The 25203-nt window shown below is 49.6% G+C and overlaps 1 protein-coding gene across 2 annotated transcripts in view; it reads left to right on the top strand.

The window, feature by feature from the left end:
- Window positions 1-25203, top strand: part of SCARA5 (scavenger receptor class A member 5) — a gene marked incomplete at both ends in the record, with an annotated part of 111440 nt that overhangs the window by 53457 nt on the left and 32780 nt on the right. For both annotated transcript variants that reach the window (XM_082842647.1, XM_082842646.1), the window contains 4 exons: window positions 10037-10711; window positions 20847-20927; window positions 22992-23090; window positions 24999-25055. In XM_082842647.1, the coding sequence (XP_082698773.1) occupies window positions 10037-10711; window positions 20847-20927; window positions 22992-23090; window positions 24999-25055 (912 nt within the window). The remainder of the gene's footprint in view (window positions 1-10036; window positions 10712-20846; window positions 20928-22991; window positions 23091-24998; window positions 25056-25203) is intronic.

Raw genomic sequence — 25203 nt, 5'->3', positions numbered from 1 at the left:
ATAAATTGTACCAATGTTTTCTTAGGTCAGTCTCCCAAGGGAATAGAAATAAAAGCAAAAATAAACAAATGGGACCTAGTCAAACTTATAAGCTTTTGCACAGCAAAGGAAACCATAAACAAAACAGAAAAACAAACCTATGGAGTGGGAGAAAATATTTGCAAATGATGTGACCTACAAGGGCTTACTTTCCAAAATATACAAATAGCTCATACAACTCAATAACAAAAAAGCAAACAACTCAATCAAAAAATGGGCAGGGGCTTCCCTGGTGGCACAGTGGTTGAAAGTCCGCCTGCCGATGCAGGGGACACGGGTTCGTGCCCCGGTCCAGGAAGATCCCACATGCCGCGGAGTGGCTGGGCCCGTGAGCCATGGCCGCTGAGCCTGCGCGTCCGGAGCCTGTGCTCCACAACGGGAGAGGCCACAACAGTGAGAGGCCTGTGTACCGCAAAAAAAAAAAAAAAAGGGCAGAAGACCTAAACAGACATTTCTCCAAAGAAGACATACAGTTGGCCAATAGGCACATGAAAAGATGCTCAACGTTGCTAATTATTAGAGAAATACAAATCAAAACTGCAGTGAGGTACCATCTCACACCAGTCATAATGGCCATCATAAAAAAGTCTACAAATAACAGATGCTGGAGAGGGTGTGGAGAAAAGGGAACCCTCCCACACTGTTGGTGGGAATGTAAGTTGGTGCAGCCACTGTGGAAAACAGTCTGGTTGTTCCTCAGAAAACTAAAAATAGAACAATAGCAATTTTACTCCTGGGTATCTAAAAAAAAAACCAAAAACACTAATTCGAAAAGATACATGCACCCCAATGTTCATAGCAGCTCTATTTACAATAGCCAAGACATGGAAACAACCTACATGTCCACTGACAGATGAGTGGATATAGAAGACATGGTACATATATACAATGGAGTATTACTCAGCCATACAAAAGGAATGAAATAATGCCATTTTGCAGCAACATGGATAGACCTAGAGATTATCATATTAAGTGAAGTAAGTCAGGCAGTGGAAGACAAATACTATATGCTATGACTTATCATATGGTGGAATCTAAAATAGGACACAAAGGAACTTATTTATGAAACAGAAACAGACTTACAGACATAGATAACAGACTTATGGTTACCAAAGGGAAGAGGTGGTGGGGGAAGGATAAATTAGGAGTTTGGGATTAGCAGATATAAACTACTATATACAAAATAGATAAACAACAAGGACCTACTGTATAGCGCAGGGAACTATATTCAATATCCTGTGATATACGATAACAGAAAAGAATCTGAAAAAGACTATATAGTTTCTGAAACTATATAGAAACTAACACAACATTGTAAATCAACTATACTTCAATTTTTTAAAAAGCAGACCCCCTCCCGCCCCCCACAAAATAGCATTTTGATTCCTCCAGGCTGATACCATATCATTCAACAGTACTACAGCCTTCCTATTCTTCAACCTCCAGTTCCAAGGGGCCACTGAGTCCTAACAATGTTACTTCTCTATCGTGTCTCTTATATCCCTCTTCTCTGTCCTAACAGGCGTGGCCCTGCTCCAAGGCCCTCCTCTGTCACCAGGACCACAGCCTCCTACTGCATTTCCACACCTTCTCCAGGTCCTGTTCTTTGCAATTCACTCTGCACCGCTGGCAGAGGATCTGATGAGAAGCCACTCCAGACTACTAAAGAAAGTTCACTCATTACACGCATTGCATTCAGCTTCTTCAGATAATCTTAATATTGGGTTTGGGTTTTCTTTTCCCAAAGAACGTTTGGAAACACATTAGAAGACTTTTAAAACAGGTTCCTTTTGTGTGTACTTTTCTCCCTAAGTAAATGATAAATTTCTTGATAGGAAAGCTTACATTTTAGACTTCTGTGTATTTATTGCTGCCCAAACCCATATAGTGAGTTGGTACCTCACAGACATGTATTGAATGACTTAATGCCTGAACAAACAAAGGAATATCCCCAATTCAAACTTATTTGTGAGCTCTTAGGACAACAGGGAATCAGGATGTGAACAGGGAATCTGCAAAAAGGGAGATGGGAAGACAGCTGGTCTCTTTATGCTTAGGGAAGAAGGGATGCTTCTTGCCTTAGCCTGGAATTTCTTTGGAAGTCAGAGCCAGAGACACAGGCTTGGTAGTTTATTGTGAAAAGTGATCCTGGGAAGCAGGAGTTGGGGACCGGAGGGATCAGAAAGGAGGGAAAACAATTAGAAGGATGTATTCTTGAGCCGGTCTCTGCTGTGGCGGCTAGAGCTCAGTCCTTCCAGGACCTTGCAAGGGGCTATGTAGTAAAAGCTGCAGACTTGTCTGTCTGTGAAGAGTGTTTATCCGCCAGCTGCTTCCTGCATAGGTCAGGATTACCCTGAGTGGCAAGGCCATGCATGGATGAGGTCCCGGTGGTTGCCGTGATTGTGAGAAGTCACAGAAGCCCTGGGGGCAGACAGCTAGAGATCGGAGGTGTGGATGAAGTAGGGTGTTGCCGGGTTACACCCACCTGAAGTTGGTCATTGTAGCCCTGGCCAGAGTAAAAGGTGGGCTAAGAGAGAGCGAGGCTGGGCCCAAGGGCTGCCCCCGTCTCCTCCATTGGTCCAGCCTTTTTTTTTTTGGTGCACTGCATGGCCTGTGGGATCGAACCTGTGCCCCCTGCAGTAGAAGCTTAACCACTGGACCACCAGGGAAGTCCTCCAAGCTCTTCTAAGAAGAGATATGGGCACTTCTGTGCCTCCTACCACTCTCCATTTTCAATCATTCACTTATTCATCTGATAGCTATTTACTGACCAGCTACCAGGTTGCAAGATTCTGCACTAGGCACTATGTTTGTCTAAATAGCAAGTCCCTAATTCCATTTGTGAATTCACAAAGAATTGGTCTCTTTCCTATTAGACGTATGCGCCCCATCAAAATGCTGGGTTTCCTGAATTGCTGGTAATAATTAATTTCAGATCCTTTAGCCTCCGAAATGGGAATCCTGGGGATATGTTCTCCACGAGGAGCCTTCCGAGTTATAATTTGTCTTGGATCCCATTTCCATAGTAATCAACAGTGAATTATCAGAGACTCCATCTGCTTGGACCACCAAAGGGAATGCTTATGCCAGGAGCGCAGAATAGCCAACCACACCTCTGAGGAAAGTAATCAACATGCTGGTGGGATTTTTCTTCCTCTGAGGTTGTACCAGGCCATCCTAATATGGATATCCATGGCTGTCCGCTGGCTCCCAGTCAGCCTGCACTCCATACCTCCTCCAGCTCCCAGTCTGTGCTCATCCATGGGCCAGAGTCAGGGTCTATGTGTAAAGGATGGGTATCTGGGCTGCAGCCAACCCAGGTAGTCTGCATCCTTCATGCCTGTTTGTTGGATCCTGCCTGTAAGACGGAGAATTGGACACCTGCGCTTGCTTACTTAGGGAGCCCTACCAGCCTCTGAACTGACAAAGGCCACTGGAGGTAGGCTCTCAGGAGGTCACACCTATGTGGACAAAGCCTGTGGCCCCAGGAGCCAATGGTTGATGAGTCTTCAGATGGACCGGGCATCAAAAAGCTCAGACCACCTGTGCAAAGACGGAGAGTCTGTCTGGCTTCCTTCTCAAAGGGCCTCCTGATGCTCTGAGCTGCAGCTGCAAGCTCCCGGCTCCCTCCTGTGTGAGCAGGGGCTGGTGAGGCCACAGACAAAGGAGAAGCCAGTCTCCAGACTATAAATGTTTATCCTGGACATCCTGCTGAGCTAGGAACGAGGGCATGTGGTTCTTAAAAACAAATAAGGCAATAAGCTCACCCCAAATGTACCAATCTGCTGCCCTCCTCTTTGGGTCCTTATGAATGTCCCCTAATACCCTCCCTCCCCAATCTGCTTCATTTCCCCTGCCTCAGCCTTTCACTTACAAAACACGCATTCGAAGATAAAATTATGCAAAATTTCAAGAGAGTGACTGCAGAGCAGTAAGCCCCAAGCACGGGGCCCTGCTGCACGCGGTGCCGTGTGTCACTGCACTGGTCACACACCACGAGGCTGGCCCTGGTTTCCTCCTACCTCTTGGAAACAGGGGGGCCCTAGTGAAAATGTGCATCACTTTAAGTGCTAAAGGTCTACTGATAAGCTCTTCGTTATGCAATTCTGAATGAATATTATGCTCCACTTTTAAATTAATTTTCTATTAAAGTCACATGTCTCCAGATCTCAGGAAATACAACCCTGTGTTGCAGACCTCCTGAAAGAAAGCCCCTGTCTTTTTCTTGGTGCTTAAATTGAGGTGCTTACCTTGCAGTTTCATTTCAGCCCCATCCTTTCCCATCTCTGCCCTTAATGTGATGCTCTATGAATTCTGATACCCGCCTTCCTTCTGTCAGCCTAAATGAAGACAAGGCAGGACCGCTGCGTGGGGCAGTGAAAGAGCCAGGCAGGTCCACCTCCCACTCACAGATGGCCTTGAGTTACTTACTTCATCGCTTGAGTTTCCATTTTCCATCTGTGAAATGGTGATACCGTCTGCCCGTAGGCTTGGGAGGACCATAGGAGAATTGTACGGCCCTTGGCAGTGTTCTAGCATCTACCCCCCCAAGGGCCTACATCAAACTTGGATGCTATTTCTTCGTGCCACCCCCCTCCCCAAGCCTCTAACAAGTCCCTCCTGCTTCTTGGGCCGGTGCAGGGCCTCTGCCCAGGTGGTCTGGGTAGAAATGGAGGCAGATGCCTTCTGCTCTTTTGTGTAAGGGGGTTGGGGGGTAGGGGGGGGCCAGCAGGGCCTTCAGAGTCCTAGCAGCCTGAGCTTCCTTTCATGCTCTGCCACCTTCTCGCGCTTCCTCATCTGAACACAGGCAGAATTCCTACTTCACAAGTGTGCTGGGAAGAGGAAAGGAAGCCACTTCTAGCAAGAAATGAGAACCGAGTCTGGTATACAGTAGGTGCTTAATAAATGTCATCTCCTGCCCTGCTTCCCCATGTAGACTTTGGAGTTCAGTATGGGACTGACCTTCCCTGCAGCAGGTATGGAGGACAGAAGACTGGATTGAGGGAGAGATGACCCCATCACATCCTTATTTCATGCTTCTGGCATCTCTTGCCTTCTCTGAGCCTCTTTTTTTCACCCTTCGATGAGATTAGGAATACCTGCCCTTCCTACCTCCCAAGATTAGTTCTAGTGAAAATTAAGGGAGGTAATGGATGTGAAATTTTGTACAGAGATAAAGGTTATTAACAACAATGCCCAAGGTTTGGGTGACCAGACCTCAAACAGAACACTTAGCTTTCTTCCTCCCAACTCACACATACTTCCCCTTCCTCACTGGCACTGTGGGTGTGCCTGATGTTTTGGGGGAAGACATCCTCTCTGGTCAGTGACATCTGGGGCACCTTGACTTAACCAGCATGTGATCATTTTTTAATGAACATAGGAGACAACTATGGAACAGGGAGACATCTCAGGGCTGGGGCGTGGGTAGGAAGGCTGCAGGAGACGTGTCTATGCGAACCACCTAGCCCAGGGCATGGCCTGAGACAGACATTAATACATTACTCATATATTATTATAAAGTGTTTATTAATACATTCATTTGTATTCAGCAATTAATATTGAATCAGAATCCCAATTAGAATCCATGATTCCTGCCAAGCAGTCTGACTCCCGCCTGGGTTTATGACGGGGAACTCGTTACCTTCAAGGTTTATTCCATATTTGTGTGTCTCTGTTAAAAAGTTTGTTCTGTGCCTTCCACCGTTTCGGCAGTATCGCAAGGGGAACTCTGGACCCAAACTGCCCGAGCCCAAAGTCAGTCTCCTCTGTCAACCAGTGTGTGACCTTTCGAGTTACTCAAGCTCTGTGTGCTTCAGTTTCCTCGTTTGGAATATGAGGATCTTATCTCATAGGCTTGTTATGGAATTAAGTGTATTAACACGAGAAGCACTTAGAAGAGTGGCTGGCACAGAGGATTCAGGAAATACCAGTTATTATTGTTACTCTATAACTTATTTTCCCCTTGTGAAAGTATGAAAGTTGAAGCATAGTTAAAGCCCATTCAAAGTAAATACAGCAGGCAGAGAGATAAATGAACTGTTTGCATAAACATGAATTAAGAGAGTCACACTCAAGGAAGAATTGTTCCCTGTTGAGGACAGCAAACATCTGGAAGGAATTAAATGGCGGATGAGAGGGGGTGGGGGTAACGTGAGCTAAGAACACACTGTGACTGTTGGAAGGAGATAATTCACTTCTGGGGTAGGTAAGTGATCCCAAAAGGGGGAAGCTGCTCTGGGCTTCCACGGCACGATTGGATGCCTGAAGAGTATTAACCCCTCGAAATAATTTTGTTCTCATTAGCTGGAGTACCTAAAATGCCTGTAACATTCTTTTGAGCTAATGCATTGCCTTGAAACAGCCATTTCTTAAATGCAAGTATACTAATGTAAAATAACAAGGTATCGTTCTGCATCTGTGAAATTAACAATATGAAAATTGTAAGAGTACACTGAGGTTTCACTGAAACTGGCACATTTAAAAAATCTATAATATACCTATAAATAGGTATAACTTTTGGGGATGCAATTTGGCTGGAAGTTTTTTATTCTTTTTCTTTTGTGATTGGGTTGGAATTTTTAAGAGTCATAAAAATGTCTATAACTTTGGCTCTACTAATCCAACTTCTGGGAATTTACTGGTAGGAAACATTTCAAAAGAAGGAGGGACCTTTCTGTGTTTATTTTTCCATGATTGAGAATGGGTAAATTACAAGACATCTCCCTGACAGACGCTTAGGCGGCCGTCAAAAATATAGTTATAAATGACAGATGGGAGAATATTTGTAAAATAGTCATTCACCAATTTAAAAAACCCAGAAATCAAATCGTAAAGATTGGGTATGCACATGGATGGAACTAGAAGAAGGAAATGGAAGGAAAACCAGTGGGCTTTGTTGGAGATTGTGGGATGGTGGAAGAATTTTTTCTTTTATTTCAATTTATGTTAATATTGGTTGTGCAATGAACAATAATCAAAGACCCAAATGAACCCTCCTGGAGGGGTAGCTGATTGTCAGCCTTTACCATACGGGCAGGTTTCAGTCCAGTTTTCTGGACAGAGAGAAGGGGTCTTAAAGTCGGTAGGTTCTGAAAGGAGGGGGCTGATGGGCAAGGCCAGGAGCCTCCGAGGGCACAGGGCACCAGTTGGGCGTGGGGACCACCTGAAGAGAGAAGGAGGGGTGGGCTGGTGGGAGCTGACAGAGAGTGAGTTTAAGGGAGATTGCCTCCTTCATGGCATTGCCTCTGGCCGGCCTGAGTTAATGGGGTCTTAAATCAAGCAGTTGCACTGTTACTCTTAGTCACTCACAATCCCAATTTTAAAACCAGAATTAACAAAACTCACAGTGTTTTACTACTTCTGATAAGCTGCGGTATCTCTTTGAACTTTGGAGCATCAAAAGCAGAGACTGCCACTAAAATATTGGGCTTTCTGTTTTCCAACTGCCCTCTCTCTAATACTTGTCAAGCAATCTGGGTCGAATATTGGACAAACACATGATCTAATCCTGGACTGCAATGATTTCTTAGGTAGACAGTTCCTGTGGTCACTTGGGCTGTGATTGGTTCATGGATTCATTTCCCCAGAACCTTTACTTGTATTGACAACTCTTTAGGTAATTTTCCAGAGTAGTGGAGTAATGGAGGGAACCACTGCACTGGGAGTCAGGAAGCATGCCATTAGGCAGATCACGAATAGTCTCCCGGACTCAGTCTTTTTATCTGTAAATTGGGGAAACTTTTTACAGATGACTGCATAGACCTAAATTCTATGATGAAAGTCTGAAAGACCCACTTTGGGCCGTATTAGAGAGTCTTATGCCCAGAATGAAGTTGACGATCCTTCTCCCATACTTTGCCCAGTCTTTCCACATCACGGAAAAATCAAATTTGGATCAAGCCACACCCTGTAAGGGGATGTTGACACACTGAGTATGTGCAAAAGAGGTTAGCCAGGATACATGGAGGCTTAGAAGCTTGTTATGAGACAGCAGATGAAAGAACTACAGATTTAAACCAGAAACATTGTTACGTAGCAGGGATGTGATAACCGTCTTTGAGATGCTGAAAACCTGTCTTGTGGGAAAAAAAAAAATTCACTTGCTTTATGTGATCTCAGAGGGCAGGATCAGTGGATAGAAATTACAGGGAGGCAACTTTCAAGTCTGGACGGAATGTAGAACATTTGAACAGTTAGAACTAACTGAAGGTGGAGAGATGGGTATATGCAGAGGCTGGGCATATGCTTTTCTTGGAGATTAAAGGGCTGAGTGAGGGAGAATTTGTTTTTTTGTTGTTGTTGTTATTTGGTTTTCGGTTTGTTTTTTTTTTGGCCATACCGCGCAGCATGTGGGATCTTAGTTCCCCGACCAGGAATCGAACCCTTGCCCCCTGCAGTGGAAGCACTGGACCACCAGGGAAGTCTCGAGGGAGAATTTGAAGTGGGGTTCCAATGCCCAGCTAGCACTGTGAGCCTCTGAATCTAATCTGAAATGACTTATCTCCTCCAGAGTGGCCACCATCTATGCTGTGCACTTCCGGAAGCATCAGTCCCGGCACCCTCCCAAACTACCTTCCCCTTCCAAATCTTCTCATTGCTTGAACAAGCTGTGTACCAAATTCCCCGGCTCGCTCCATTCCAAGATTCCCAAGGCACAACTCCCTCTGTGCCTCATTTGCCCCCATCTCCTACCCTGCCCCCCACCCCCCACTCCTAGTTTCCATTTCTCTGATTTGCAGAGCAGAGCGGGAGACAGCTGTGGAGAGTGCACAGCAAACTAACAAGCATCCCTAGACATCCCAGGATGCACCAGGGTTTGTAGTGTACCTGAGTGCAGTCCATGAGCTTCCAGGAGACACCGGCTGCTAGCTTATAATGATTAAGATGCACACCCCTCCCCTTCGTATTGTGAAATAGCTTTTCTTATAACCAAGAAAAGGAAACCTCGCCAAGAGGAAAGGGTGGGAGATCACTGAGATGGGTTGTTTGCCTGAGGAGGGAAATAGGAGATTTAGAAGTCAGAGGCAGAGAAGGGAGGGTATGGATGTAAAAACATCTCCACCCACCCAGAGGGAATGGGACCCTGAATTCAGGAGTGGGAATTACCAGTGTCGCCCAGAGCCTGGCCGAGTCTGCTGCTGCCGCGGTCCCTTCAGGCAGTTCCCTAGCAGACTTGGAGGGAGGCATCTGGGTTCCGGAGCAAGCAAGCCCTCTGGGTTGGAATCCTGGCTCCACCTCTTACTTGCTGTTCTGCCTGGGGCAACTTTAACAGCTCTTGCCCTAAAAGGGGATAAATAAGGGTACCTCCCTCCTAAAATGGGAAGGATGACACACAATACTGTAGGGTGAGCCACGTGGAACCGCTGATGTCTGATCATTTCCAAAATATAAAAAAGACAATGTCGGGGCTTCCCTGGTGGCGCAGTGGTTGAGAGTCCGCCTGCCGATGCAGGGGACACGGGTTCGTGCCCCGGTCCGGGAAGATCCCACATGCCGCGGAGCGGCTGGGCCCGTGAGCCATGGCCGTTGAGCCTGAGCGTCCGGAGCCTGTGCTCCGCAACGGGAGAGGCCACAACAGTGAGAGGCCTGCGTACCGCAAAAAAAAAAAAAAAAAAGACAATGTCTTATGGCTCAACCTCATCCATAATGAGTCCCCCGTTCCCAAACTCATCTGCATCTTAGAATTATCTCGGGCTCTTTTTAAAATTCCAAAGCCCGGGTCACCTCCCAGACCCATCCAATCACAATTTCGACAGGTGGGATGCCTGGCCAGGTGATTCTCATGGGCAGACACGTTTGGGGACCACTGGCTGAACACAGTGCGGGGGATGTATTGAGGCGCTCAGCCATGGCCACGTCTGATTTCCCTTCATCTGTCGTTTATTGAGCACCTCCGGCCTGCAGGGCTCTGTCCGGGCCTGCCTCTTGGGCCCCGGGGGCCTCCGCAGCCGCCTCACCTCGCCCCCCCCACCCCACCCCTCCTCCTCCTCCGCAGTGTCCAGGCCCCGGAGCTCACCGGACGACCTGAAGGCGCTGACTCGGAACGTGAACCGGCTGAACGAGAGCTTCCGGGACTTGCAGCTGCGGCTGCTGCAGGCTCCGCTGCAGGCCGAGCTGAGCGAGCAGGTGTGGAAGGCGCAGGACGCGCTGCAGAACCAGACGGACTCGCTGCTGGCGCTGGCGGGCGCGGTGCAGCGGCTGGAGGGAGCGCTGTGGGGACTCCAGGCGCAGGCGACGCAGAGCGAGCAGGCGGTGGCTCTGCTGCGCGACCGCACGGCCCAGCAGAGCGACGCGGCGCAGCTGGAGCTCTACCAACTGCAAGTGGAGAGCAACCGCAGCCAGCTGCTGCTGCGGCGCCACGCCGGCCTGCTGGACGGGCTGGCGCGCCGGGTGGGCGCCCTGGGCGACGAGCTGGCCGACGTGGGCGGCGCCCTGCGCGGCCTCAACCTCAGCCTGTCCTACGACGTGGCCCTGCAGGGCACGCGGCTGCGGGACCTGCAGGTGCTGGTGAGCAACGCCAGCGAGGACGCGCGCCGCATGCGCCTCGTGCACCGGAGCCTGGAGCTGCAGCTCAAGCAGGAGCTGGCCGTGCTCAACAGCGTCACCGAGGACCTGCGCCTCAAGGACTGGGAGCATTCCATCGCGCTGCGCAACATCTCCCTGGCCAAAGGTACAGCCGACCGCCCGGGACCCTGGGGGCTGCTTGCGCCCTCCTGCTCAGGCCTTCTTCCCGCACCTGCCTCCCCAAGGTCCGGGAGTCCCCCTCCCTCCCCGAACCCGCTCCCCCTCCATGAAGTCTTGCCCTCCAGAACCCTGGAGTGTCCTGCCCAAACGGACTGTGCCCATTTCCAGGCCCGCACGGGATAAACCTCCTCCCTGCTGCCCCCGGCCCCAGACAGTGCACTCTGTCCCCACCCCTAGGCATGAGAATGGCCAAGATGGCTCCTGGGGACCTGGGTGGTCAGAGCTTGGATGTGCCAGCCGGAGCCTCCAAGAGTTTGGGGCTGGGGAGGAAAGCTGGGGCTCAGGCCAGACAGGGAGGCGCCCCCCCAGTGTCCTGGTCCTTGCATGGTGTTCCATGATGTTGCGCTGCGCCCCGCAGGCCTACAAGGCCTGCACTTACCCAGCTTTAAGACAGAAGAAAGAACCTGGAGTCAGCAACGGAGACATGAGTGGTTTAATGGATTGGGGAGTTTACACGTCTGAAGCAAGGTCCTGGAGTGACACCCCACCGTGTGCGTCCGATGGGCGGGCAGGACAAGGCGGCAGTCTTCTCTGTGGGGCGGGGGGGAAGGGGAGATTGCCAGTTGGGAATTGATGTCAGGTGGGCTCATCGGTTACCAGGGAAACTAGCAGAGGGTCACGCCCCTCAAGGCCCCTTTGATAAGAACAGTCACTAGCTGGGGCGGAGGCAAGTATGTAGGAAGATGAGTCACGTGATTAGGGTGTAGGTGAAGCAGACACTCGTTGGGCAGGGGATGTTCAGAGAGCAAGAGAACAGCCATCTTGGGTGGCCTGACCGTACACATGGTGGAGCTACAAAAAGTTGGAAAATTCCAAATTTGAACCTGGCCTTCCAGGCTGTTATAAAGCTATATTCATCCAGGTAGAAGAACATGTTTTATTTTCTTTAACAATGTGTTGGCTTCATTTATCACTCTTGAATATAATGGCAAAAATGCACGGGCCTCCATTCGGACTCTCGCTCGGGGTCCACCAACATCAGCACTTTTACAGGCAACCTTCCTCTCTTGCACCCCTGACTGACCACTCCCCCGCTCCCCTCTCCCCGGTTCCTTCCTGCTGCTGTCTGCCCTGCATGTCACTGTCAGAGTGTTCATGAAAGGTACTCTTCCTGCATGAGCCCCTGCTCAGAACCCAGGTCTGCGGGGTTCACCAAAAACTCCTCAGGCTGACAGTAGACAATGCTAATACCATTTTGAACACCAACTATGTCAGGTACGGCGCCAAGTGTATCTCACAGGGTGTCTTTTGAAAACAACCATGAATGTGCTGAGATTCAGAAAGCTGCCCACAGTTGCAGGCTAGGAGGTGATGGGGCCAGGACTTGAACCCTAACTCTTCTGATCCCAGAGCTGATGTGCCTTCCATCACATCCCTGGCCCCAGCCTGTCTTTCCTGCCTTCTCCTCTAACTGGTCCCCTGTACCAGGGGTTACAAACAGAACTGTCTGCAGTTGAGCAATGTCAATGCCTAAAATGACTTTGGTGTCAGGGGAGTAGTAGGGGCTATGGCAGGTCCAGCCCGTTTTGGCCTGGCATTGATAAGGTCTTCGCATTTTTTCCAGAGAAACTGGAAACATGGAATGTTCTAGAAATTTTTAATTGTTTAACTCTGTGGGCCAAATACAACTTATCTGTGGGTCATACATGGTCCACAGACGGCCATCCTGCATCCCCTGCCTTATGTGAGGCATCCAGTCCAGTGGGACACGTCTTATCCGTGCCCCAGAGACACAGCCCACCTTTCCCACTGCCTTAGCTTTACTCCAGCGGTTCCTTCCACTGCACAACCTCCTTCTTCCTCCTCGTGATCCAAATTCCACTGATCCTTCCCATCTCAGTCAAACCCACCTCCTCCGGGAACCCGCTGGCCTCTCTAGTTCGTCTCCCTTCTCTGGGATTCTGTATTTATCAGAGCAGAAGGTAGTCATGGTGGAGACTTATATTTGCATGGTACTTTCCAGATCCAGTTAATAATAATAGAACATTATTTTGTTTTAAAGTGGGTCCCCATCACCAGCTACGAGCTTGGTTGAAGGCAGGTTTCACTATGGAGAGCGGGTAGGATTCCTGCAGAAAAGCAGCTGAGGCTGCAGGAGAAAATACCAGGCTTACTCCAGGACACACAATTAGAAATGATCCAACCCAGGGCTTTTGTAGGCAGCAGATTTAATAAGGTGTAATTTACATGCCGTCGGATTCACCCGTTTTAAATGTGCCCTTCAGTCACCAGCCCACGACTTTCAACTCAACGCCAGTGCTCAATCTGTCACAGCCAGTCACCCTCAGCTGTCCACCCCTGTGTCCCCCAGCACCTAACAGTGTGATACATGTGGCTGGAACTCGAGGAATGTTTGTGGAACAGCTGTTACATCTTTTGAACCCGTGCCATCATTGGATCAGTTTTCTTGTCCTGGGTCACTTTGGTTTCATGTCTCAGAAGTCAAAGGAGAGCAGGCGGTAGCATGTCTTCTTCCAAATCCACACCCCTGGGGTCTTAGCTTTTCCCATCTTTTCATTTCCTTGACCTCCCCAGTCTGTTCAGTACTTAATAATAGCAGCGACACCGAATCAGAACCTACCACGAGCCAGACATTTTGTCGACATTTATTCTCTAAGTAGACATTAAAGACGGCTCATCCTCACATCCTGCAAAAAAAGATATTATTGAACCCATTTTGTAGCTGAGAAACTCGAATAACTTTCCCAGTGTTTCTTACACAATTGGCAAGTGACAAAGCCAAGATTTAAAGTGGGTCTTTCTGGCTCAGAAACCATGTTTTTTCACTGACCGTGGTGCTTTCTGGGGTGGAGAGAGACCAGCTAGCAGCCATGAAGTGAGAAGGGAGAGTGGTCCCTCAGGTCTGTTCCCGTATTTGGGGGGTAGGCCCTACCAGGCGTTCCCCCTTCCTTCTTCCGGTCAACAGACATCACCAGGCTTCCTGCTGGTGCAGCCTGTTTGGCCTCACTGAACATTTCGCATCCTGATTCTTTAATTTCTGAGTCCCTCTCCTTGGCTCGCGCTGAAGCGGCTCTGGGTCATGCATTTGCCATGGTTCTTCCGGTGGAATCCTCTAAGCGGTCTTTCTTTGGTTCTGAAACGAAGTTTCACACTTGGTTCCTTTGAACTGAAGTTTCATCTCGGTTCTGCCCAGACCTGCCTTCCAGTCTTCAAGCTTGGCATTATTGATGGGTTGCTGGCTCTTCAGAGATGAACACCATTCGGCCCCTCTATCTCCCAGGACCACCACTGTGGCTGGTGTCTCCCCTTCCCACCTCCCTCTCTCGTGGTTGTTAGGGACCCAACCGGTATGATTAAAGAGAGTTCTGTTTGGTATATCTGAATGTAATTACCATTCAACTTCAACAGCACAGAACTCTACCCTGGCTTTTAGATAAGGGATGTTTTACCAGAGAAGATTTCCTGCATTTTTACACTGCTGTCTGAGTGGCCTTTCTTTGCTAGTTTTGTGCAGTTCCTCTCTTAGTCTTTAAACACACACACACGCACGCACTTTGCCCTTTCCTGGCTCAGAATCCACAAATACCCCAACTATGTATATTTTTCATATATGAGCTTGTTTGTTATTCTTGAGCTTGACCCCAAACGGTTTCATTCTCTCACTTTGTTACACAGTTTTCTATGAGCTTTGTCTCTGGGTTTGTCTTTTGTGTACATCCACAGTGGGGCTTTCTGTTTTCTGCTTTGGACTTTCAGCATTTATGAAGTCTGTTGAAATCTCTCTGTGGCTCTGGAAGAAGCAGAGAACTTAGATGATCAGACAGGGGAGGGATCCCAGGAGGGGGCAGTGTGTGAGCAAAGGCCTGAAGGCAAGACTCCCCAGCCACAGGCAGGTGGCTCAGTTCGCTACATGGGTGTTTATAGATTCACAGAAGGTCAGAGTGACAATAGGGCTCTGAAATCACCTAGTCCACTGCCCTCATTTTGTAGTTGAGGCCCTTGAGGCTCAGAGAGGGGGAATGACTTGCCTACATCAAATCCCCAGCCAGTGCCTCGGCTGGGCTAGAAGATTCATCTCTTAATTCATGAGAGCAAATTGACAAAGCAGACTTATCTGTGGGCTGCTGTTTTGAGAAAAAACACCATCTAGTAGAGCAGAGAGTCCCACTCAACAAATATTCATAATGGGAATGGGGTCCTGGGTTCCAGGCTGGAACGGTGGGCCCTGGTCTCTGGTGCACAGGGATGTGCATCCCTGAAGGTGGTGGGCGTCTCTGTGAATGGAGGTGTTTCTATCCCACCACGGACTAGGAAGCGTGGACTGGTGGCGCCCTCCCCAACCCCGAGGCAGGCTGCAGGGGGCTCTGCTGGGAGGGGAATGGAACGCCTGCTGTAGAAATTAGCAGTTGCCCCCAGCCTTGCCCACCAGCCCTCTGCCTGAGGCTCAGAAGAAAGCTGGCTCTGCAGGCTGGGCCACGGCCCCATGCACACGCTCAGGGTCCCAGAGAGGATGCATGAAATGAAGTGAGAGAGCTCTTGATACTGTAAACGTCACAGCGCTGAGAATGCAGAGCCCCAGTGACATCAGGGCAATGGAAGCAGGGAGCCGACCTCTGGCAGCCGCCCCAGGACTAGCGTGGTTCTGCAGTGGTGTTTACATTACGAGCTTGGTCACTGTTCTGCTGGCTTCGGGCCCGAGGCGTCAGCCGCCATGATCATTTGTTCTTGGCAGGGCACTGTCTAGATTCCAGCATACATGAGTCCCCCACCCCGTCTCTCATTCCAGGATCCGGGAAGGGAGAACGGATTGCTTTTCCCTCCCCATTGGCTGGTCCCCAGAAGAATCCTGGTGTTTCTCCCAAACGCTCAGTCCCAAATCCTTTGTTCTGTGCTGGAGGTGCTTCCAGCTGGAGCGGCTCACGGCAGCCCAGCGAGGGCAGAGCTGGGCTGGGGGCGGCATGGGGGGTGGGCTAGACCAGTGGACAGGCTCTGAGGGGGACCCGGGCCCAGGGCCAGGAGGTTCCCTCCCCACCTCCTCTCACTCCCAGTGCCCCCTGTGGGAGGTGACGGGAGAGAGGGGCTGGCACCCAGGGCCGGAAGCCCAGTGGAGGGGCTCTGGACTGTTTCCATGATTGAGGAGAAGTGGACTGTGCTCACCTTGTCCCAGCCCACCTCTGCCCTGGCCTGCTCCAGTGATAGAAAAGGTGAGACATGATAGCGTAAGCTGAGAAGCTTAAAAGCTCATCCGAATATTACTCAGTCATCAAAAAGATGAAATAATGCCATTTGCAGCAACATGGATGGACCTCGAGATGATCATGCTAAGTGAAGTAAGTCAGACAGAGAAAGACAAATACCATAAGATATCGCTTATATGTGGAATCTGAAATATGATACAAATCAACGTATCTATGAAACAAAACCAGACTCACAGTTGTAGAGAACACACTTGTGGTTGCAAAGAGGGGGATGTGGGAGGGATGGAGTTTGGCATTAGCAGAGGTAAACTATTATATTTAGGATGGATAAACAACAAGGTTCTACTGTATAACACAGTGAACTATATTCAATATCCTGTGATAAGCCATATATGAAAAAGAGTGTGTGTATATATATATATATATATATATATATATATATATATAAGTGAGTCACTTTGCCGTACAGAAGATATTAACACAACATTGTAAATCAACTATGCTTTAATAAAAATTTAAAATAATGCTCATCTGGGGACCACTGGGACCACTGACACCATAACAGCTTCCACGACTGCCCAGAAGTCATTCCTTGAAATCTCTCCTGTGTGCCAGGTGCTCTGTGAGGCCCAGGGCCACAGAGAGTGGGGCTCCAGCCCTTTAGATAGGCCTGTCCTCCTTGGGGACCACAGTCCAAGGGGAGTGACCGTGGCTGGCGTGTGGGCACAGGGTGGCCTGACCAGGCTCTGGTGCTCCCCTGAGCAGTCTGTACATGGTGATGCCTGAGGGTCCTTCCAGTTCTGAGATCTGGGGGTTCTGCCCTGGTGCCCTCAGAGATGGGAGGGGTGAGTGTGAAGGTGAGCTTCAGGGATGAGAGTGATGGGCCTCTTAGAAAGGAAAAGGTTTAGCTAGTATTTGGGGACACCACGAGGAGAACGTTTTTGCTGAGGTGGAAGAGAGTTTGTGTCGAGAAGCATCAGGCTGTGAGTTTGCAGAAGAAGGGGTCAGGTTGGGAATGATTTTCAGGGGGTCCCCAACAGAGGGGGCTGCCCATGATGGTGTGAGGGGCTTCCAAGGGCTCTGAGTTCACTCGATTCTGATGAGATTAATCAGACAGCAGCAGTGGGCTGGAGAGAGACTGGAGCCAATGAGGGAGGCAGTGAGGAAGGAGTGAGACACATGACATGGGAACCACCTGGACGACAGCCTTGAAGGGGGCTGGGCAGAGGAAAGGGAGGAGTCCGAGAAAGCTCCAGATTGCTAACCTGGATTCCTGAGGAAATGACAAAACGTCAGATCCCAAGAGCGCATCACCCATGGGCAGCAGTGGTTGAAAGAAGCACTTGATCCTCAGAGCTCCAGGCAGCATGGCCCCATGAGACTCAGACTGGCCGCATTCCAGGCTCTTCTGAGTCGGCCGAGCCAGTACCACCTGAGGACATGACTAAGGCTTGGAAGTCAGCACCCACCTTAACTGTCTACCCCGGCTTCTTCCCAGTTAATCTCTAGTAAAGGCCTTCACTAACCACTTAGTTATGTCTTAAAAACTCTCCAGGATGTTTTTTGGATGTGGCTCTCCCTGAATTGGAAGGGTGATTTCAGAGCCTGGAACACCCATCTCCAAATAGTTCTGATGAAGCATTACGAAAAGTGAGGTACAGATGGTCAGGGATGGCCTTGCCACTCAAGGCTTCCCAAGCCTGTTGATATCCACCATGTCACCGAATTCGCTTATTCCTCACTACAAACGCCAGAGGAAGGGATTTTTACTTAGATTTTATGGAACCGGGACCTGAACCTAAGATCCTCCATATCCATCGTCAAACCTCACCTTCCAAATGATCTCTGCCACCTTGATGCCTTACCATCAGGGTCAGGCCACTGGGCAGCATCCTCCCTTTGCCAGAATTACTCCCGGGAAGGTCCATATGTTGGGTCACACCCACATCAGAGCAATTAAAACAAATGGAGGGCACGGTCCATGGTATCCTTGACCTGCTTGATTCCCGGAGTGCTGGGTTACCCATGGGGAGGCCTGGAGGGAGCAGAGAAGAGTGAAAAGGGATGGAGTGGACTGGGGGCAGGGGGAGGGTGACAGCCCAGTGACAGCCCGTGACGTACAGAGATCCAGGAACCGCTCTCAGCTCCCTTTGCTGCAGCTTTGACCTGGCCAGGAGATTGTTGGAATGGGCATTGTTAAAGCTCATTTGCTTCCGTACTCTATCTTTCTTTGCTGTAGAATCTTAGACGTGTTCCCAGCCGTTCCTGTTGTCCAAAAACCGAGGTCACCATGGCCAGTCTTACTTTGCTTTTCTTCCTAGAAAAGAGGAAGATGACTGCAAACCCCAGTCCCCCTTAAATGATCTGTGTAACTCACAAGTCGTTGTGTAATGATTTGTGCATTTTTCAACTGTTGATTACTTTTTTCCCTGTACGCATGCCATTGAATGCTTAAACAGCTGTCAACTTTGGTTAGGGTCTGCGGACAGTGTCAACTTGGGGAATGTATCAGTACATCTTGATCTTGGCCACCTGGCTGTTTCGTGTGTATTAACACCCTCTGATCTCATATACTCATTCATTCATCAGATATTTATTGTGCAAGACATGACTGCTATGCTGCGAGTATACATGCTTTGGTTTTCTGGGGCTGTCATAACAAAGTACCACGAGCTGAGTGGCTTAGAACAACAGAAGTTTATTCTCTCACGGTTCTGGAGGCCAGAAGTCTGAAATCAAGGTGTCCACAGGGCCATACTCCCTCCAAAAGGTCTAGGGGAGGATCCTTCCCGGCCTCTTTCTGACTTCTGATGTTGCCAGCCAACCATGGCGTTCCTTGGCCTGTAGACACATCACTCCAGTCTCAGCCTCCATGGTAACCTTGCCTTCTGCCCAGCTGTCTGTGCTTTCTCTTTTTATAAGGATGCCAGTCATTGGGTAAAGACCCACCCTACTCCAATCTGACCTCATCTTTAACTAATTGCATCTGCAAAGACCCTGTTTTCAAAGAAAGTCGAATTCTGAGGTTCCAGGTGGACGTGAGCTTGGAGGGGACACACTTCCACCCAATGCAATACAGTTTGGGCATTTTCCTTGGTCCTTTTTTTTTCTCTCATCGAGCAGCCAGATCAGGGAAAGTTAGAGTCTGGATCTTCACAGCCAGTACGAGGATGTCAAGGATGTGGTCTTGTCTCAGGGAGATGGCCATTTTCTTAGGAAAAAGAATGCGTACTCCCGTGACTGTAAGATCAGGCATTGTGAGATAAACGTCAAGTGGCACCCAGGACGTGCCTTCAAACAGGCCGTGCCCACTTGCAGCAGGAATGATAGATCAGAGAAGGTTTGGCCAAGAAGGTGGTCATGAGCGTCCCTGAGGGGCAGGTAGCCATACGCGATTGGCAAGGAGGGCCCCCCTGGCTCGCCAGTCTGGGAACAGCAGGCTGCCGTGCGGGAAGGTTCGGGTGCATTCTGGGAATGGCAGGAGGTCTACATGAGGAGCAGGGCAGGGTGGGCGGGGCCAGGCAGACCTGAGTTGAAACCACGGCTCCCTCACTCGCTAGTTGGCTGTGTAGTCTCAACACCCAGCATGTGGGGACTGAATCTGATCACACAAGCTAGAATCCCTGCCGTGATGCTGCACCCTTGCCATGGAAGGAAGCCCCACTAAGGAGCAATTAGAAACCTCTTCTTCCATCCAGGTGCTCAAGCCAGAGATCTGAACCTGATCCTGGCTGCCTCCCCTGCCTTCACCTAGTTTAGCCAAGGTCTGTCTCTTCTACTTCCTAACAGCCACTCACATCCCTCCCCACGGCTACTTCCCTAGTACAGGGCTCCGCCACCTCGCACCTGGGGTGCAGCCTCCTCCTTGACCTCCCTGCCTCTGCTTTCCCTCTGTTCCAATCCCTTTCCAACACTGCAGCCTGAGCAGTCTTCCTCGTGTGCAGATATGACCACACTGTTCTCTCAGGCCCCTTCTGTGGCTTCTGGTGCCCTCAGGGTCAAATTCAACACACTTACACCAGGCCTCCAGGACCCTCCACTTTCTCACCCTTCTTATCCCATCATGGGACCCCCACCCCCAGTTTCTAATCCCATCATGACTCACAGATCTCTTTCTTATCTTTAAGCTCTTATAGGGATTGTTCCCTCTGCCTGGAACTTTCCCCTTTTCCTCTTAGTTAAGGCTGTTACAACAATACCACAGACTGGGTGGCTTACACAGCATTCCTTTCTCACAGTTCTGGAGGCTAGAAGTCTGAGATCAGGGTTGGGTTCAGATGAGAGCCTTCTTCCTGGCTGCAGATGGCTGTCTTCTTGCCGTGCCCCCCTATGGCAGAGAAAGCATGCTCATCGGTGCCAGCGTGAGGAAGGGAGGGAGGAAGAGTGCTCTCTGGGGTCTCTTCTTATAAGGGCACTAATCCCATCATGGGGGCCCCACTCTCATGACTTCATCTAAACCTAATCATCTCCCAAAAAGGCCCCATCTCCAATACCAGCACGTTGGACGTTAGGGCTTCAACATATGCATTTGGTGTTGGGTTAAGGGAGCCGCAGACATTCAGTCCATAACACACTCCCACTCCTCTCTTTACTTAGCCACCTTCCGTTCCTCCTTGCAATTTCACTTTGGATGTTACTTCTTCCAGGAAGCTTTCCCTGATTCCTACCTCCCCAGTGCAAGCACACACACACACACACACGCGCACACACACACGCACACACACACACACACACACACACACACACACACACACACACGGCTGGACTAGATGGAGCCCTGTGTGCATCCAAAGCATAAAGCATAATGCTGACCCTTCCTCTTTTTAGGAGGGAGTTTCCTCCACAGGTGACCTACTCCAGGAAGCCATCCTCTAACCTTAGTGCTGTTTGCAACCCTTTCAGGACCACCGGGCCCCAAAGGCGATCAGGGGGATGAAGGGAAAGAAGGCAAGCCTGGAACCGCTGGATTACCTGGACTTCGAGGTAATGGGGAGGCCCCTGGGAGGGCACTGGACATACCAGGAAGGGAAGGGGCTCTGCTATCCATCCCTGACCCTCTATTTTCTCTTTGGTATCGGTGATGGAGCTCCTGGGACAGTGCCCAATCAACTCAGCTTCAGATGCCCTGTTCTGTTAAGAGGCTAAGAGGTTATTGGTATAACAGTAGGATGGAGCAAATCTTTTTCCATAGAGAGTACCAGGACCTGAAGAAGAAGGGTACACACGAGGCTCGCAACTCCTTGAAGCCACTCCCCACCCCAGCAGCCAGGGTCCCTGTGACCAGGGCCATTGGAAGGTATTGAGGGTGTCCCCTGATCCAGAGCAACCCATCAGGTATGCTGTGTCCCCTCAGTGTTTCCTGGGTCCCCAGCGCCTGACCCCCTACCTCCTGCAGAACCTGCCCCGGTCAGTAGATACCTGCCCTCTCATGCCGTCTCCACCCTGCTACATGCACTAGTGACAGCCCGGAGGGTCCAAGAGCTGGCAGGGAGGGTACTTTGGGGCCTTCTGGAAAGGGTGTGTTCGTCTTAAATGCCTCGTCTCAGGAGTTCCCGTTCTGTTACTTTACCAAATTTTGCATCCCAGCCTGTCCATTCCCGAGCCTCTGCTGTGAGCAGCGTTCTTCTGAGGGAGTGTAGAGTCTTCTAAGTGATGTAAGAAAAGGGGAGGTTTATCAGGGGAAAGGTGTCGGCTTATTTATGTCAGGAATTATACCTCCAAACCACCCCCTTCCTAAGTCTCTAAGGAGGCTGAGAACAGGAGAAGAGGCAGAGGCTGGTTGAGGCAGAACCCACGGCCTGGCCTCCACCTCTCAGCACAGCTCCCTAAACTCAGAATCAAGGATGCCCAGGGGCTCCCAGAGCTGTGGAACCTCCTTTTCTGCCTTAGTCAGTGACAGGATGCAGGATTCCTGGGCATATCCTGCAGGAGACACAGAATGCCGTGGCAGCAGGGCTGTTGGGCTCCAGGAATGTTGCGTTAGGGAAAAAAATAAAGAAATCAAGCCCTCGTCTGAGGTGCTATCACCCTCTTGGGGCCCCCATCCTCTTCCAGCCGTTTGATGTTTACGGCAGAGAAATCATAAGTGCGAGACAGATTTCTCCGTGTCATGGAAAAAGGCCAAAGGAAACCAACTAACATTCGAAGCAGGAAAGTAAAATTATTAGTTAATTAGAGTGCCCTGCTTTGCAGAGATAACTGTGGGCTTAGGTCAGACCTCCAGGGCCGAGGCCTCACTGGGCGAAACCACTTGTTGACTCCGGCTTTCCATGGTGACGTGCAGCCAGTGCCACGGGGCCTTGTGGCCAGGAGCCCTGGGGACTGATGTGACAGCAGCCTGTCTGCCCCAGTTACTGAGCTTGCAGACTTCCTGCCTCCTCTTCAGCCTACCTTCCCCTGCTCTACGCTTCCCTGTGTTGACCACAAGGAAGGGACCTTGCTGGTTTTTTCTTACATAGGATGGGGAGTGATTTAATCTTCCTCCTACCCCAAGTACCAGTAAGCCCTTTTCATCCAGCTGAGATGAAGCCGACCAAGCAGGGATAGGACCCTGCCTCCAGCGCTCTCTGCTGTGTGACCATGGGCAGGTTACCTAACCTCTCTGGGCCTCTGTTTCCTCATTGGTAACACAGGTGAAATAATACCTCAGTTTATGGGGAGGATTAAATAAGATACGTAATGGAAAGCACCCAGAACAGTGCCTGCCACGTTCAAAAGGCTCCAAAAAATTTTGCAAGTCTAAATCTCTAGCAAAGCTAGAGGTACAGAGACAGCTTCCGAATGAGGTTGGCACCTCCACCATCACTCACAAATAGAATTGGACCTTTCGGGGGGAGGGGTTCAGCCTCACTGGATAAAAGGTGCTGACGGGGAGGGTTTGTGCTGACCTTTTGGACACTGTCTTTGTAGCATCTTTAACTCAGAAGAATCAGGAAGCAGGGATAGCAGGAGGATGCATGGTTGAGGTCCGTGGCTGAGCCAGACGATGGCCTCTGGGGGCCCTTCCAGTTCTGAGTCTGAGGCTCCAAAACTTTCTTGTCTCCCCAGGTCTGCCAGGGGAGAGAGGGACCCCAGGACTGCCCGGCCCCAAGGGCGACGAAGGGAAGCTGGGAGCCATGGGACCGATGGGCATGCGTGGGTTCAAAGGTAACAACACATCTCAGCTCACCCTCGCTCACCGCCAGCCCCTGCACACCAATGTGGGCACTGGAGTGTGGACCGGGTTCAAATTCTAGTTCTTCCACTGACAAGCTGAGTGACCTTGAGCAAGTCACTTGATCTCATTAGGCATCAGTTTGTTTTCTTTTCTTTTTTTTTTTTTTTTTTTTTTGGCTGCACCGCAGGGCTTGCGGGATCTTAGCTCCCCCGACCAGGGATGGAACTCGCACCCCCTGCAGTGGAAGCGTGTGTCCTAACCACCGGACTGCCCAGGGAATTACCATTAAGCGTCAGTTTCCTCATTCCCAAACTAACAAGCCTCGTGATACCATATTTCACAGGGCTGTCACGAGGATTACGTGGAACATATATGAGTGAAAACACGGTAAACTCCAAAGCGCTGTAGAAATGCAAGGAAGTGTTACTATTGGTTGCAGCTCGGTGATGTAACCAGAGGAAGCCAGGCCAGGAGAGCGGGCTTGCAGGAGAAACACAGACCCAGGATGGCCTCCTCCCCCCAATACTGCCAGATTCCTCACAGTTCCTCATATTCTTTTTATTCCCCAAATATTTAAAACTTTAATCAATCCTCAGATTTCCATTGCCAATAGTGTTTCTTCTGACTTTTTTTCCTTCCCATTAATAGTCATCTTGTTCATTTTCAGGGAATCCCACTTTAGAGTCAGTCCCGTCTTTCCACGTTCATTTCAAGAGTGTCCAGACCTCTTAGCACCATTGCAGAAGAAAAAGAGGAACTCGGATACTCTTTCCCCAGGCTCTCTCACTTGTTAAAATGAAAACTAAGAAAAAGAAAAGTACTATTAATCATTCCCACCCCACATCTAGGATGACCTCTTAATCTAGGATCACTGGGAACTTTTATTCTACTTTCTGGTTGGTGATTAAACAGACTGAGGTTTTCCTTCCTTTTATGATCCACATTTAAAAAAATCGATTTTAAAACACATTACAAAAGCAGCACATGCTTATTGAAAACAATTTAACAATACAGAAATGTATAAAGTAAAAAGTGAGTGCCTTCCCCCTAGGTCTCTTAAGGGCTTATTCTTCAGAATAACTACTGTAAACACTTTGGAGCACATCCTGCCAGACCCTTTTCCAAGCACATTCATATTTACATATATGTTTGCCTTTGTTTTTTTCAAAACTTGGAACACATGAGGCATCCTTCCCTGGAACTTGCTGGCTTGCTTTTTTTTCATGAGAGAATATGCCATAAGCTTTTGATTTGCAGATATCTTTCTGGAGGCAATTGGATGGAATTCCCTGGTCATTTTAATGTCCCCTTGAGTGGTGTCAGGACCCTTCTACTTCTTTGTAGAGTGGGATGCTAGCTGAGAAAAAAGCTGTGTTGTTTTAACCATATCCTGGGAAGGAAATTCCACAATTCCCTGGAAATTCTCCCCCGTGTTTTATAGCCTCCTCCACTGATAAATCTGCCTGACATAGAACCTATGTGTCTCCCTTTGTAACTGAAGACCCTCCCCCGCTTTTCTCTTTCCGTGCTTATTAGAACAACCTTGGATTTGGACTTCTGAAACTTTGGCTGTTTAATAGGAATATCTTTGCTTTGTCTTCTTCCTGTGGGATACCATGTACTCCTTTAGTCTGTGCTGCGCTGCTCCTCTGTGCTTTAGTTAGGAGGGAATGAAACTTCTCTGCTTGGTGCCCACCCACCCTGCTTCCAAGGGGGACCAGAGTAGGCAACATAATTGGCCCAAGCTCTTACCCTTTCAGCCATGCATGCCCTCCAGGGCTGCGGGCTCCTCCCTGAGGATTTCTCTGGTCTTGGGTTAATGTTTCCTGCAGGTAAGACTTTATTTACAATTAGGATTTATTTCCATTTCTAATGCCCATTTTCCTCCTCTGTTTCAGGTGACCGAGGCCCAAAAGGAGAGAAAGGAGAGAAAGGAGACAGAACAGGGGATGCCAGTAAGGAAATTCTGTTGGGGTCACTGGATTCTGTGTCAGCACAGGTGTAGCTGTTGCCCAAGCTACCGAAGTTTCGGTGGCTGGAGGCTGGGGCTCCAGTGTCAAAGGAGCTCCCTGTCCACTCCAGGGCTCAGTTGATCCAGCAAGA

This window comes from Leucopleurus acutus (assembly GCF_964270905.1).
Source record: "Leucopleurus acutus genome assembly, chromosome: 7".
NCBI lineage: Eukaryota > Metazoa > Chordata > Mammalia > Artiodactyla > Delphinidae > Leucopleurus > Leucopleurus acutus.
Note: the sequence above shows the minus strand (reverse complement) of the source record. Positions and strands in the feature narration are given on the sequence as shown.